At 41.1% G+C, this 12,837-nt stretch overlaps 1 protein-coding gene across 1 annotated transcript; it reads right to left on the bottom strand.

The window, feature by feature from the left end:
* Positions 1-11,321: 11,321 nt before the first annotated feature.
* Positions 11,322-12,628, bottom strand: LOC135945725 (uncharacterized). Its single transcript, XM_065493569.1, has 3 exons — positions 12,287-12,628; positions 11,937-12,151; positions 11,322-11,742 (listed from the first exon to the last, which is right to left on the bottom strand). Exons 1-3 carry the CDS (start codon positions 12,396-12,398, stop codon positions 11,575-11,577), a joined length of 495 nt encoding a protein of 164 aa, XP_065349641.1. The 5' UTR covers positions 12,399-12,628; the 3' UTR covers positions 11,322-11,574.
* Between the last annotated feature and the right edge of the window lie 209 nt (positions 12,629-12,837).

Below are 12,837 nucleotides of genomic sequence, written 5' to 3'. Positions count from 1 at the left end.
CTTCCAACAAGCGGCGTTTTTCCGTCCGCCTCAACTGCAAGTGACTGATTTTAATTGCACCATTAACTGAAACACATGGGGCAAAATGTAGTGTGCAAAAGTTGCTGCAATTTGCCAAGGGAAATAATTGGCATTGGCATTTTTTATTGGCTGACTGCCTGTCTCTACGTGAAATGCCTTTGAAGATCCACAAGTATTTCTTGTTGCAATAACAATGACAAGATGAGTTAAATGTGCAAAAAAAAAAAACAGAAAAACTGCTGCAAGCAAAATGTTGCTGTTTCACAAATTTACTGATGTAGCTGCTGCGAGATCAGCGATGTTCGGAACAGGTGTCTTGGTGGACCCAAGTTGAATTTCATGTCCACGTGACACAGAAACCCCCTAATTTTTGTCCGCATAGTTGTTCCACCAAGTCTTGACAAACGGCCCGCGGGAATCCACTAAGGGAAGGAGGGAACGCGAATTGTACCTGCGTGCTGCGCGGGTTCAACAAAGGAAAACAACACTTATGTCCGTAGAAAAGCCTCGCTTTCATTTCACCTCTCTTGCAAGCTCGGTTTTACGAAACATAATAGCCGAAATTTTTTCATTTCCCCTTGCAAATACACACAAAGTCATTGTGGAAAAGGAGGCAGCGAGCGTGGAGTGCAGGCGAGTGAGTATGTACTGCTTTTTTCAGCGAAATTTAATGACCCTTTTTTAGCTTCTGGGCCGCTGGTTGTTGTGGAGAGGAGCCTGCCTCGTCCGTCGGCCGCGTGAGCTGAAAGAGAGTCAGCGGGCGAGTTGCCTTTATTTCGCATGAGAAGAGAATGCTGTCGTTGTCGTCGTCGTCTTTGGTCATTTTTCGCCCGGAGGCCACGTTCTGCACACTCGACCCAGTACGTAATAATAAATGCAGCTGGCTAAATGGCTGTGCGCCTCGAGTGGCAGCAACCCTTTCTGCCGCGCACAATGACCGCGATACACTTCATATTTAAGGCTGCACCCTTGGCTGGGATCGCCCGCGGCCTAATAATAATAACAGTAAACAAAGGGGGCCGCTCCGCCATCGGGCACGCGCTGTTTTTGTTTCGCGACTGCTTCATTGTCCGAAGCCGCGCCGCCATGCATTTCGGACTCATTAAAATGCCGATGGAGCCACCCGACCGTGGATCGCCGCCTCTTTTCAATTTTCCGCACCCACCACAAAAGGAACTTGGGCTCGGTCGACGAAATCGAGTTTCCAAACTGGCCCCTGGTAAAACGCATTTTTTCGCCCCGACAACCCAGCCACGCACTGACAGCCCATCAAAATGGCTGTCAGTTTTTGCAGCACCCTGTTTGAATATTAGCCATAAGCGCCCGGGAGAGGGAATATAATTCGCTGAGCTGGTAATTTTCGTGTGCGTAAGCTTTGGGAGGTTAATTTGCTGCTTTGCACTGAATCATTTTGATTGAGCTTTACATGGATTGGGAGGAATGACACTCGTTTGCTAATTAATCCATCCCTCATTTCTCGTCTATTTTGCAATAAAACATCCTAAAAAAATTGCATAGTCAGACACTTTTGTGCATGCTACTGAAATAAATTGGGAAAGTTGTGAATTTAATTTTAAGAGCTATTGTTATCAGCAAACTTTGATTCAATAAAATTTGAAAAAGGTGTGCTTAATTTTTTATCAAAATGATGTTGGACTGAAACTTTTAAAGGAATGGTTTGTTTGCATCAACCAAAACTATAGCAACGTTCCAAGAAAAGCTAATCTCTTTAATCGTGTTTCTGCTTTAAAATTTCCCTCGCTAAGACCGTATGAATGGAGGAGCGTATGTGCGGAGATATTGAAGGAGATTACATCAGCTATTTGCACATTGCTTTTCCGCGAGCGGTGCAAGGGCCGCAACAGCCATTAGAGTGGGAGCAGCACCTTTTTGCCCGACACTCGACCCGTCCACACACTTGTTTGCAAAATATCTATGCCGATGGTGCGAAAGATAGTGGCTGTCGTCACCACCGCTGTTGCCGAGCGTGGATATGCATATACACGCTGCACTCGCATACACGCCGCGTTTAATTATTGCTCATGCATGGAAAAGCAGCCTGCGATAAAGTGCGATGATTAATGATTCGGCTGCTCGTTCTCGGCTCGCGATAGATACTATCTGATAAATCGGCGCTGCATTTAAGTGGCCAAAAAGTGGCACAGCCGTAAATTAATATTTTGGCACACTCCGATATTCGCCCAAAATGGGGTTTCGAAACTGGGGCGTGAAAAATTTGCTCAATCTTCGCGCTATTAAATTCAGGGCATTAATCAATTTGTTATAGCGCTCTCATGAAAGTGATGAATTTTAAGTCTGTAAATATTTCAATCAGAAGTTCAATTTAAATTATTTAGAAGCAAAACTGAAAATGTAAGGGAAGGGTTCAGCTCTGTTAATTACAATTGATTATCAAAGTATTCAAATGAGAAAACGTGCTCAAGTGATCTCTGACCTTTAGATGCAATGTGACTTGAGGTGTTGGAAAATATTTTCCGCGTAGTGAAGCAAGCTTTTCTTGAACAATGCTCGAGTTCTTGGATAATTTCGCGAGTGTGTATTTTTGGCTTGCTTCAAGTAACCCGCTTCGAGTGAGCAGGAAAGTGTAGTAATAGAAGTGCCTTCCGCTCAAGGAAGAAGCAATCAATTTTCGGGCCTGTGCATATTAGTGTTTTCCTCTAGCGCCATGTGCAAGTCAAAGCAGAAGTTCATTAAACGCGGCAAGCTTTTTCGTTGGCTGTAAGAGAAGAAGAGGAACGATGAGAACACTGCCTGCTCGATCTTTACCCTATATTTAAAGAAGAACGTGGCGCCAAAGTGCAAATTCGTTGTAGCGTTATTAAACGTTTAAATTAATTCTGACTTGATACCCCATGCTGCTGCTGAAGAGAGAAAGAGAAAAGATCCTCGCGGCAAAAGAACCGACAAGTTTTGAAATATGATTATTGCTTTTCAAAAGAAGTTTAATTTATCGATGGAAACGAGCGAACGAACGCGAACTGCAGGATTAGGTCCCAAATTGAATTCATAAAGGGAGTGTGACGTCGAGAGGGGCTTTATTGGAGGAAAGATGAATTCCTTTCTCGGAAAATGATCAAAGCTCCGACGGCACATAGAGAAGCTAAATTGTGAATCATGTGCGATGCTTTTGTTGAATTCAATTGACCTACTTAAAATGAGATGTTTGTTCATTTTGCCTACTATAAAAATGATTTCATTTCGACGCTACCTCCACTTCAGCAAGAAATGTGTAACGTTGCATGAAAATAACGTAAATAGATTGAAGGCTTCACATAAAATTAGCAATACACGATATAATATATACGAACCATGTTCATCGATGGGGGAAACCACTGCAGTGAGACGCGATATACATTTACCTAAGAAATAAGAAGTCTGGAAAGGATAAAACTATCACGTAATAAACAAATTTTATTAATTTTAAAAGAAATAAATTTTTATTTTGAAGTTGTTGCTTTAATTTACAAAATTTCGTTTCAGTCATTCAGTGCTGTCTGTGAAAATAAGATAAGTTTCCACGATCTTTAATGAGAACTAAAGTTAGCAAAGTCAAGAATCAAAAACTGATATTGTTTTCTTGGTCTTGTTTGATATCGTAAAATATAGAGTATGCGATCATAAAATTTTCTCTCTATAGCTATTAAAACGCAACGTATAACTATCGACCCATAGATACATCTGGAATCCTAGCTGATATATGCATAGCAGTGCCTGGCACCCATATCATCTGTCCCCACGTCAGTCGAGTGCAAACAACCAGCATCAAGGGAGCTTTTTTCCCACAGCTCTCATCGAGTGTGCAATGCGATTTTTCACCAACGCTCGCGTGGTCCCTCCATTGCTTTGACGCGACTGATGGTCGGCTGGCTCTCGAAAACGAAGCTCACAAGCTAATGAAGCGGAAAGCGGCTAATCCTGTGTGAATCCCCCTCGACCGACAATGGCAACACGCGGATCGGGTTTAATACAATTAATTGCAGCATACACGCACACTACGTGTGCGCGTGTGTCAGTTTTTTAGCTACTTTGCAAGTGTAAAGGTGTCGGCGGCACCTCTTGATATGCTAATTAGACTGGGCCTAATCATGGATCATGGCCGGGGAGGCGAGATTTTCCGCGGGCCATTGTCATGCAAATTAGACGCCGCGCCGTGATGTACACACACTCACGCGCTCGCCAAAGCCAACGTAGGTGCGCGCGCGTCCGTCCGCTCCCGCAAAGGGTTCAAGTGTGGGGTGGACGGACGGCAGTTTTATCTAAATTGTGATATCTTTATGGCAGACATCCCAGGTACATGGCCTGCGGTGTATATGTGCATGTTATTTCTCTCTATTTGCGCTCGCCACACGAGAGAATGTGTGTATGCACACGCTACTTGCTGCCTGGCGCGAAATTGGCTCGTTCTCTTGCTTGATAAACCCACATCGTGATTTATTTTCCTAGGCGTTCGCTCTGCACTTTACCCGCGATTGGTGGCTCCTTTGTGTGCTGTTTTTGCCCATGAGTATTGCAGATAACATTTTGAAAAAAATAATTGTATTACCAATTTAATATTAGCAACGAATAGATTTTAAATTTTAAAATTATACTTAGCACGCAAGACTTAAAATATTATTTCATAAAAAATATGTTCACTTTAAAATTGCCCCCAAAGTGAATCACAAGGCTTTATGTGTAGCTCGTGCGCTGTTGCTCTCAAATATTGTGTTATTTAATCTAGAAATAAATCTAAAATATGGCACGCAGTTTCAGGATCACGCAGCAGCTCGTAAAAATGAAATCTATACTGGTTCCACAGACTTTGTCATGAGCAATAGATTTTCATGCGACATTTTTTGCTGCCCGCAGCATCATTAGCGGAGCGAAATAATTATTAATTAATTTTGATTCGCTCGACAAATGAGACTAAATAAACCACGGCACGCGACACGCCGCGGCGCAAAAACCCACAGTGATGGTATCTCCGTTACACTATAAATAACATTTGCACGTCACATATACACACACAGGTGTATCGGTATACATATTTCGCAGAACAACTCTCGTGGCTGTGCGCCCGTGCTGATGCATCATAAATTTTCATTAGCTCAGCCGAGATAATTTATCAGTCAAGCGTTCTGTGTGCGCAGTGCAAAAAGTTATTGCTATTATTGCCATTGCTCTGGCGGGGAAAATGAATGCCGACGGCGTCTGCCTCCCTGCTAAAGGGAACAAGTCGTCGTCGTCGCGAAAACGACCGGGAAAATAAACCAGCCAGCAACCGCGCACGCGAATGATCCCGCCAAAGTCATTACGAATTGATGATAGAATGGCTCAAAAGAAATCTGATTAATCTGAAGACATTCCACTAATGGAATTCAATTTTTTCTTCCCCCGACCACCGTCGCTGATATTTTTCTCCAGCTATTAAGCTCAGCCATAATTCTTTGACTTTTTCTGTCGCACTGCTGCTTTTTCTTCCAGCGCACACACGGAAAGAGAGGCGCACAGTTCTGATCTAATTTTGCTCCAGCGACAGAGATTCTGCGGGTAAAAAACAATGCCGTGTTTTTATTTTTCAGTGTTTACTTGTTCGCTGTGGGAAATAAGCTTTGCTTCAGTCCATTTAGAGAATAATTTGTCCTAATTTGTTTAATGAAGCCATTTTGAAACACACAGCGGAAAAAACCATCTTTTTCGTTTAACATGAACGTTTGCTTTTGTCATTGCATGCCAACATTGGAATAATTATTTTTTTTCAAATGACCGTACTGCGATATAGAAAGAAAGAATGCCTTTTCATAAGTGCGGTTCAAAATATAAGCCAAGCAGTTTATTATTTTTTAAATTCTCTTTATTATTTATAAATAAACACTAAGAATGAGCAATATGTTTACATTCCTATAGTCAATATTTGAAAAATGCGACTAAGGGGTGGCTTAGAATTTTTCACATTTGGTCTTTGGAGCTTGCCTCAAATGACTCATGAATAGGACGTATGTGATGACGTCGAAACTGGTCGAGGAATGAAAATCGACGAATTCTTTTGACAACGAGGATGAAGCCTGGTTTTAATTAAATTGAACATTCCTATAGTCCTTAATATAAAAAATATGCTAAACTAAGAATAAATTATTTCAATCACCTGGGTTTTATTTCTAACAAAATGGAAACAACGTCATTTCAATAACATTAAATTCTCAAAACGAATATTTCAATCCTTTATGGCTTAGTCTGAACAATACCAAGTAGAACATAAAGTTTTAGCGCCAAGCCTATGGGTGATGGAGAAACACGCGCGCCAGGAAAATGCGATGGTACATACAAAGGTAAACACGAGTTTTGCCGACTTACACTCTTGCGCAACTGAGCACGTTTGCAATAATAATAATTGTACATTTGCACGTGAGTAGGCAATAATTTTAACCAAATACCCTGTGAGAACGTACGCCACAGAGAGGCTAAAGAGGTAGCGCAGATGCAAAGCTCCCTGCCGGCACACACCGTTCTTTGCTTTGGATGTTTTAATTAAAAGTGTAGCTAGCAAGTTAAGTGTACAAACGAAGGAACGCCAGCGATGCGAAACGTATTAGTTCAGAAAAGTTGGACTTGCTCTGTGTGACGCTGTAAACAAATAGCTCCAGCAGTACTTAGATCTTGCAGAAACAATATTTTCTCAGCTGCACGCGATGTCAAGCGGCGGCAACTTTTCTCTTCTAACGCGCCTAATGCATGCTCCGCAGTCATTCGCAGTGTAAGGGGATTTGCAAGTACGTTCCGCAGAGGAGTATTTTTTATTGAAACTATAATTAAACTTTGTTATAAAGTACTTGTAACTCAACAGTACGTACGTATATTATGTCGTGATTTTCTCAACCTTGAAAAAATTCACTCAAACTGTCAAGCTCAACGCCCAAAAATATTTCAATTTTGTAATAAAGTGTGAGAAAAAAACTTAATCGCAATGACCTTGAAATTTTCCTTGAAACACGTCACAATACTGCACTCACTCCACGCTTTTAGTTTTACAGTTCAGATTTGATGGATTATTTCATGCTTAATTTTTAAATTAATAACCCTGCAATGATCACATGATGCTCTAGCTACTCCCTATAAATAGCATATATCCTTATTAATACAAACTCTTTGTCTACGCTCCGAGATTTATTGTTCTCAAGCAAAGAGAGAATCCAGAAAATTCACGATCTTCGCGTAACAAATTTTAGGGCAGCTCCACAGCACTCGCACACGTTCATGAGCAATTGCTTCCAGCAGACTGGTGCCGCAGCTTCTTCAGGACTAACTCTAGCAACACTCGCACGGCGCCAAGCCCGTGTGCTCGCACACTCTCATGGCAGGGCCAACGTCTCGCCGCTAACCACCTTCAAATTAATGGGCAGGGTGTTGTAAATTAATGGTACTTTCACAGTGTACTCGAGACAGGCAGCACGAATAATAATGAGGTGTAAAACGAGAGAAGGAGTCTGAGGAACTGCGCGCCGGCCGTGAGTCTTAGAGCGTAATTTAAACATATACCGCCGAAACTGCTGCTTTTGTAACGTAATTTGTGAATTTGGCTCTCGGCTGCGTCTCGGCCGCAATAAAACACCATTCTCTGTCAGCCCTAGTGAGATAAGCAGGTCCAACGGTTTGCTTAACCAACCCCTACGTACACACAACTCTATTCGCGCTAATGACTGTTTCACGGTGCTCGCCGCGCTTGCGAAACACGCCGCACGCAACGTGCAAAGCTGAAAACTCGTGCTTATCGCAGCGGCCAATATGTCATTAAACGGGCAGTGACGTCACAATTAAAATGTGGAGTGTGTCAAATTGCTGGAAAATGACACGCTATATTCAGATTATAGCGAGTGGTCACCTGCCAATGATCTAAACCATTTCATCCAAATTACACCATTTGACCGTGATGTGCCTGTCAAAAGTAGTAATATAAACACATATTTGCATACCACTCACTGGAGGCATAACAAACTTTTAAAATGGTTGGACACATTTTGCCCTATTTTTAAAAACCACAAAAAAGTAAAATCATTGAAACTGCTAGTAAAAATTTAGTATTCATTTTGATGTGAAATAAATTTTGATTAAATCGGAATGACTGATGTTAAAAAATTATCATATAAAGCGTATGTACGTAAATTATGTGAAATCCACATGCAGATATTTATGCCATCAACTATAATAAGTAATTAGAACATTATCAGTTCTGCAAAAAATCCCTGCTGCTAATGGCTTTTCAATTTATAAATCATATACAAATAATTAATTAAGTGTTACAATGTCATCAGCGAACTAGGAAAATCGGGAAAATCTCCCTTTTATTTTACATGTCATATGTCCCTGCTCAAAGAAAAATATAATTTACATAATTTGTTCCCTTTTTGCATATACTCTTTAAAGCCAACAATCAGTGGCGTAAGTTAACGAGGGAAAATAAAAATGTACGTCCCACTCGGTCGCTCTTAGAATACCGAGTTCTGCCTCGATCTGCCTGCTAGGCCATTAGAGTCGATCTATTATTTGCCTCGTTCATTTTTTATGCATGCAATTAAATGGAATTGCGCACAACTACTTCGCATGCACACTGCATCTGATTCAAATTTTTTACGCGGCTATATACAGCGACGACTCGGCGGCATGTATGAATAATGGCTCTGAATTAATTTCTTGCCGCTGCTGGTTTGCTCCACTTTCGCAAGACACACTGCTGAGCATTCGTGAAGAAAAGGGGTGGAATTCCAATGATATTTTGCCTCCTAGTAAAGGATGAATGCGCAGATAAAATCGGTTGAGAGTGGTAGAATTGCAGCAAAAATCGGTCTGAGAAACCATTTTAGACGACGGGAAATTAATTTCTGCGAACGCCGTCTGCGTCTTGCTTCTCATTCCGATTTGGTGGTATTTTTCCTTTATCTGTGACAATTGTGTAGCAGTGGCTTTTCCAGTAGAGGAAGTGCGTTTGTTGGCTCGTGTGCCAAATATCCAGGCAATGGGGAAAGAAGTCTCGTGTAAATAATAACAATAACTTTGGAATGCCACTTCTAGTGTTAATGAGAGATAAAACAAAAAACGCCGGCGTAACTTAAAGCCGAGCTAAAGAATGGCTCTCAAAATTCTTGCCAAAAACTCCCAGCCTATTCCACTAGACTGGGAGTTTTGTTATGTGAAAACAGACAATATATGCTTGCTGGATGCGCATTCAACGATTCCCTATAATTACGCATAATATAGGGGGTTAAATTAGCGTAAAAAGAATATAAAATAGGACACATCAGATAATCCAGCCTGTAACAAAAATAACTTGCACACAAATTGATAATTTTAGCTGATGAAAATTGTGGATTTTAAAACAAGTAAACAATTAAGGATAGAATTTGAAAAACTCTGTAGTTAGGTTTTTAATGAATCCTCTACAAGAGCATATTTGTAATAATGCCACTTGATATTATCAAATTATACTATTTCTCTGCTCGCGAAGCGAATATTTTTGTAAAATTACACTCTACCGTATGCTTTCAGAGAGTGTTTGGTTTTCTCCCGCAATGTTAGCACAAGCCAAACATCAACTGCACGCGAGCCTCATTCTGCGTGAAAATTACTTTGGTGGTGAGCTAGCTGTTTCGATCTCTTTAGCTGGTGAGTCGCTTTTGTTTCAAAAGAGCAGCTTGCAGCCTTTTGCACTCCGCTGTAAAAATCTCACACATATATACGTTGTCGCACACTCACGCACGCACGCACGCAACGGGGCTGTGAGAAGTCAAGTCTCGCATGCGGAAAATTCCGGCTCTGCTTTTGTGTATCAAATAATACACTTTCGCCTTAACTCCTGCAGCTGTCGACGACGGTGGGAAGACGCTCGAGAAAAGTACTGATAGTCGAATTTAGTCGCACGTGTAATATTACAACATCTCAGCGCGGCGACTGAATGAAACGCGAGACAGCTCTTGGCAAATTCGCTCGCGTGCCTTTCCAGATATACCGCTTTGCTTTTCTTTCCTGCGCTCACAAACATTGCCTTTCCCAAGTCTCTCTCGCCGCTTTCTTTTCTTTCAAGTGAGCTAAAAGTGCACATACACGTCGCTCTCTTATTCGTCGTTTCTTTACGGTTATTTTGTGAGGAAAGCACAGCGCGTTTCTCGCTTGAATACAAAGTGCACGCATTTAAAAATTCAGCAGTGCAGTGAGTAAATAGAAATTGCAATCGCCTGCTTTTTTGAAATTGTGTTTTCGAGCAAGCAACTTTTTTGCTTAAATTTCTTGCGACCAGAAAGTTTATTTCAGCTTAATACCAATGGTTCAACGACACTCCGTGCACCTTGAAAGGGGGACCAAGAAGCATTCCGTGCAGATTACTATAAAGTACAACCAACTCACTGACAACTACAAACGGAAGCACGAGACGACTTTGGCCAGCTCGTTTTTTGCTTGCAAAGAAGACGAAGATGAAATGGACTAACAATGCGACTTTTGCGGTGGGAAGGACAAGTAGTGCTGATGTTGACAAGGCAAAAAATTAGGAGAAGAACAGGGAGAAAGAAATAAATAAAGTGCTCTTGGATAGCAATCGGGCTGAAGTGGTCGGGGTCACTTCTTGTCTGAAAGGTCAGTGAGCAGGAAAAGGCCAACCAGCCAGCAGATGGCCGCCATAAAAAGGCCCGATTCAAATGTCAAACGTCCGTCCGGCCAATTGTGACTGATGCTGCTCTGGCATTTCACGGCGAAAAGAAAAGAGCCTCGTCATCTCATCAGATAATCTGAAATTAGAGGGAAACGCTGCGCTGCGAGCACGGATTGCGCGCACATAGACACACAAGACAAGACACATTATATTAGTTTGCATGCACAGTCAAAGCGCTTTTTGTATGCGACGAGCCAACACCTGCAGCCTTTTACTTCAACCACCCACTTCTTTTACAAAATGCTCGCAGAGCTCGCTTGTAATTATAATTATTTGCCCAGCGCATGCAGCTAAATGTGTACGCTGTTTTTTCTACTTATTTTGCGCCCTGAAGCTATTTCACTCGCAGAGCGCAAAGAAGTGGGTCGCTTGGAAATTGCGCGCAATTTTTCGTTTCAACAATTCCAGAGGTTGTCCGCTTCTAGTATTTGATTTCGCTAATCCTGCTATCTAGTATTAACACTGTTATTCCAAATAGAGGAATTTGCTTCATTATATGATTTATCACAATTCAATCAATAGCTTCATAAAATTTAGTGCCAGCTCAGTTGAGTAAAAATCAACTCAAAGGGAATTAATTATATATGGTATCACTAAATCATTTTAACAATCAGATTTTATTGAACAACACAGATTATATCGAAAATTCATTCAATATAGGAACGTTTGATCGTCATAACAACACTTTGACTGCATTTATCGCTGTAAAAGGAAAAGGCTCCTTTCAAAAACAAATTTGTGCTCAAACATTCATTAGAGGTTTTAATATAATTGGACTAATAGATACTAAAAGAGATCCTAGTAAATACATCAGCGTGAGGATTCAGACTACAGAGGGGTGGAATATTATTGCTTCAAATTGCAATTTCGTACACATCCGCGTCGGTCTCTAACTCCATTCGAGCTTGATTGCCTGAATGAGACTGTGAGAAGCCATCGACCACGTTCTCGTTCATTCCACCAGTTTCAAAAAAGTTGTCCAGGAGTTGGTTTTCTGAGAGGCCCTCAGCACTTGCGCTTGTCTGTGTTAGAAAAATCAGAGAGGAAGATATTCACTAAATTGACAAATAAAAAGAACTGGTTGGGCTTAATTCTGAATTTCAACGAGGATTCAATTTCCACTACTAAAATAAAAAGAATTTTAAAATAATGCATGTCAAGCTTTTTTCTTTGAGTATTATGTAAAAAGTTTGAGAACTGAAATTCTTTTACTCACCCTGTGTTTGATTTTCTTTCTGCAGGTGCAGTGGAAGTGTGTATGATAATTTGGCGCACAAGAATGCTTGGAATTCATGGCTTTTGACATATCTTGTTTCAAATTCCTGTTAGGGAATTTTATAAGACGCAGGGTGATGGTTGCCCATGTCAGAATGGTGAGGAACCACACTGTCAGCGAAAGGACGATCAGTCGCCAGGGCACAACAATTGGACCTGTTGGATTTCAGGAAAAAAATTAAATTACACTTTCAAGTTCCAATCTTTTAAAAATAAGAAATGAAAATTATTTTAACTTCAAATTATTGCCAATTCATTTAAAACTTAAATATCAAAATTATTTTAAAATACCTGCTTTGAAGATATCCTCCTGGCACATCTTAGTCGCATTTTGGGTCATCTGCTCTTTGTATAGGATTAGGACCTTTTCGATCAGGCTGTAGAGCAGATGACTTTCATCCATTGCGTAGGGGAAAAGGAAATTCAGCAAATCATGCAAAACGACTGAGACGCTTTTGGTTTGTTCCTCCTTCACTCTCTCCGACTGGCAGGCTTTTCGATCGCTGGAGTTTCTGTTTCCAGCCTCCTCTGCATGCGGCTGATGCGGCTGCTGGCCAGCAAAGAACGTGCGCTTTGTTGCTGCTTGGAATTCGCAATATTCAACTTTCCTGTGGAATGCCTCGAAAGCAACTGGTCGGAACAAATTATCCTATCAATAGCAGCCCGCCACGAAGGCCCTTGTTATCAGTCTGGATGCCACTCGCATTGAATCAATTCCGATTGTGTTCTCCAGAATGTTTTAGCTCATCCTTATTTGATTTACCGATGCTTACATTAGAGTATTATTTAATATAACTATACTATTGTGATTCCACTTGGGATATTTAATTTAATATTTGAGC

The sequence above is a fragment of the Cloeon dipterum genome, chromosome X (genome assembly GCF_949628265.1).
Source record: "Cloeon dipterum chromosome X, ieCloDipt1.1, whole genome shotgun sequence".
In the NCBI taxonomy this organism is placed as follows: Eukaryota; Metazoa; Arthropoda; class Insecta; order Ephemeroptera; family Baetidae; genus Cloeon; species Cloeon dipterum.
This window is presented reverse-complemented; position numbering and strand designations above follow the sequence as displayed.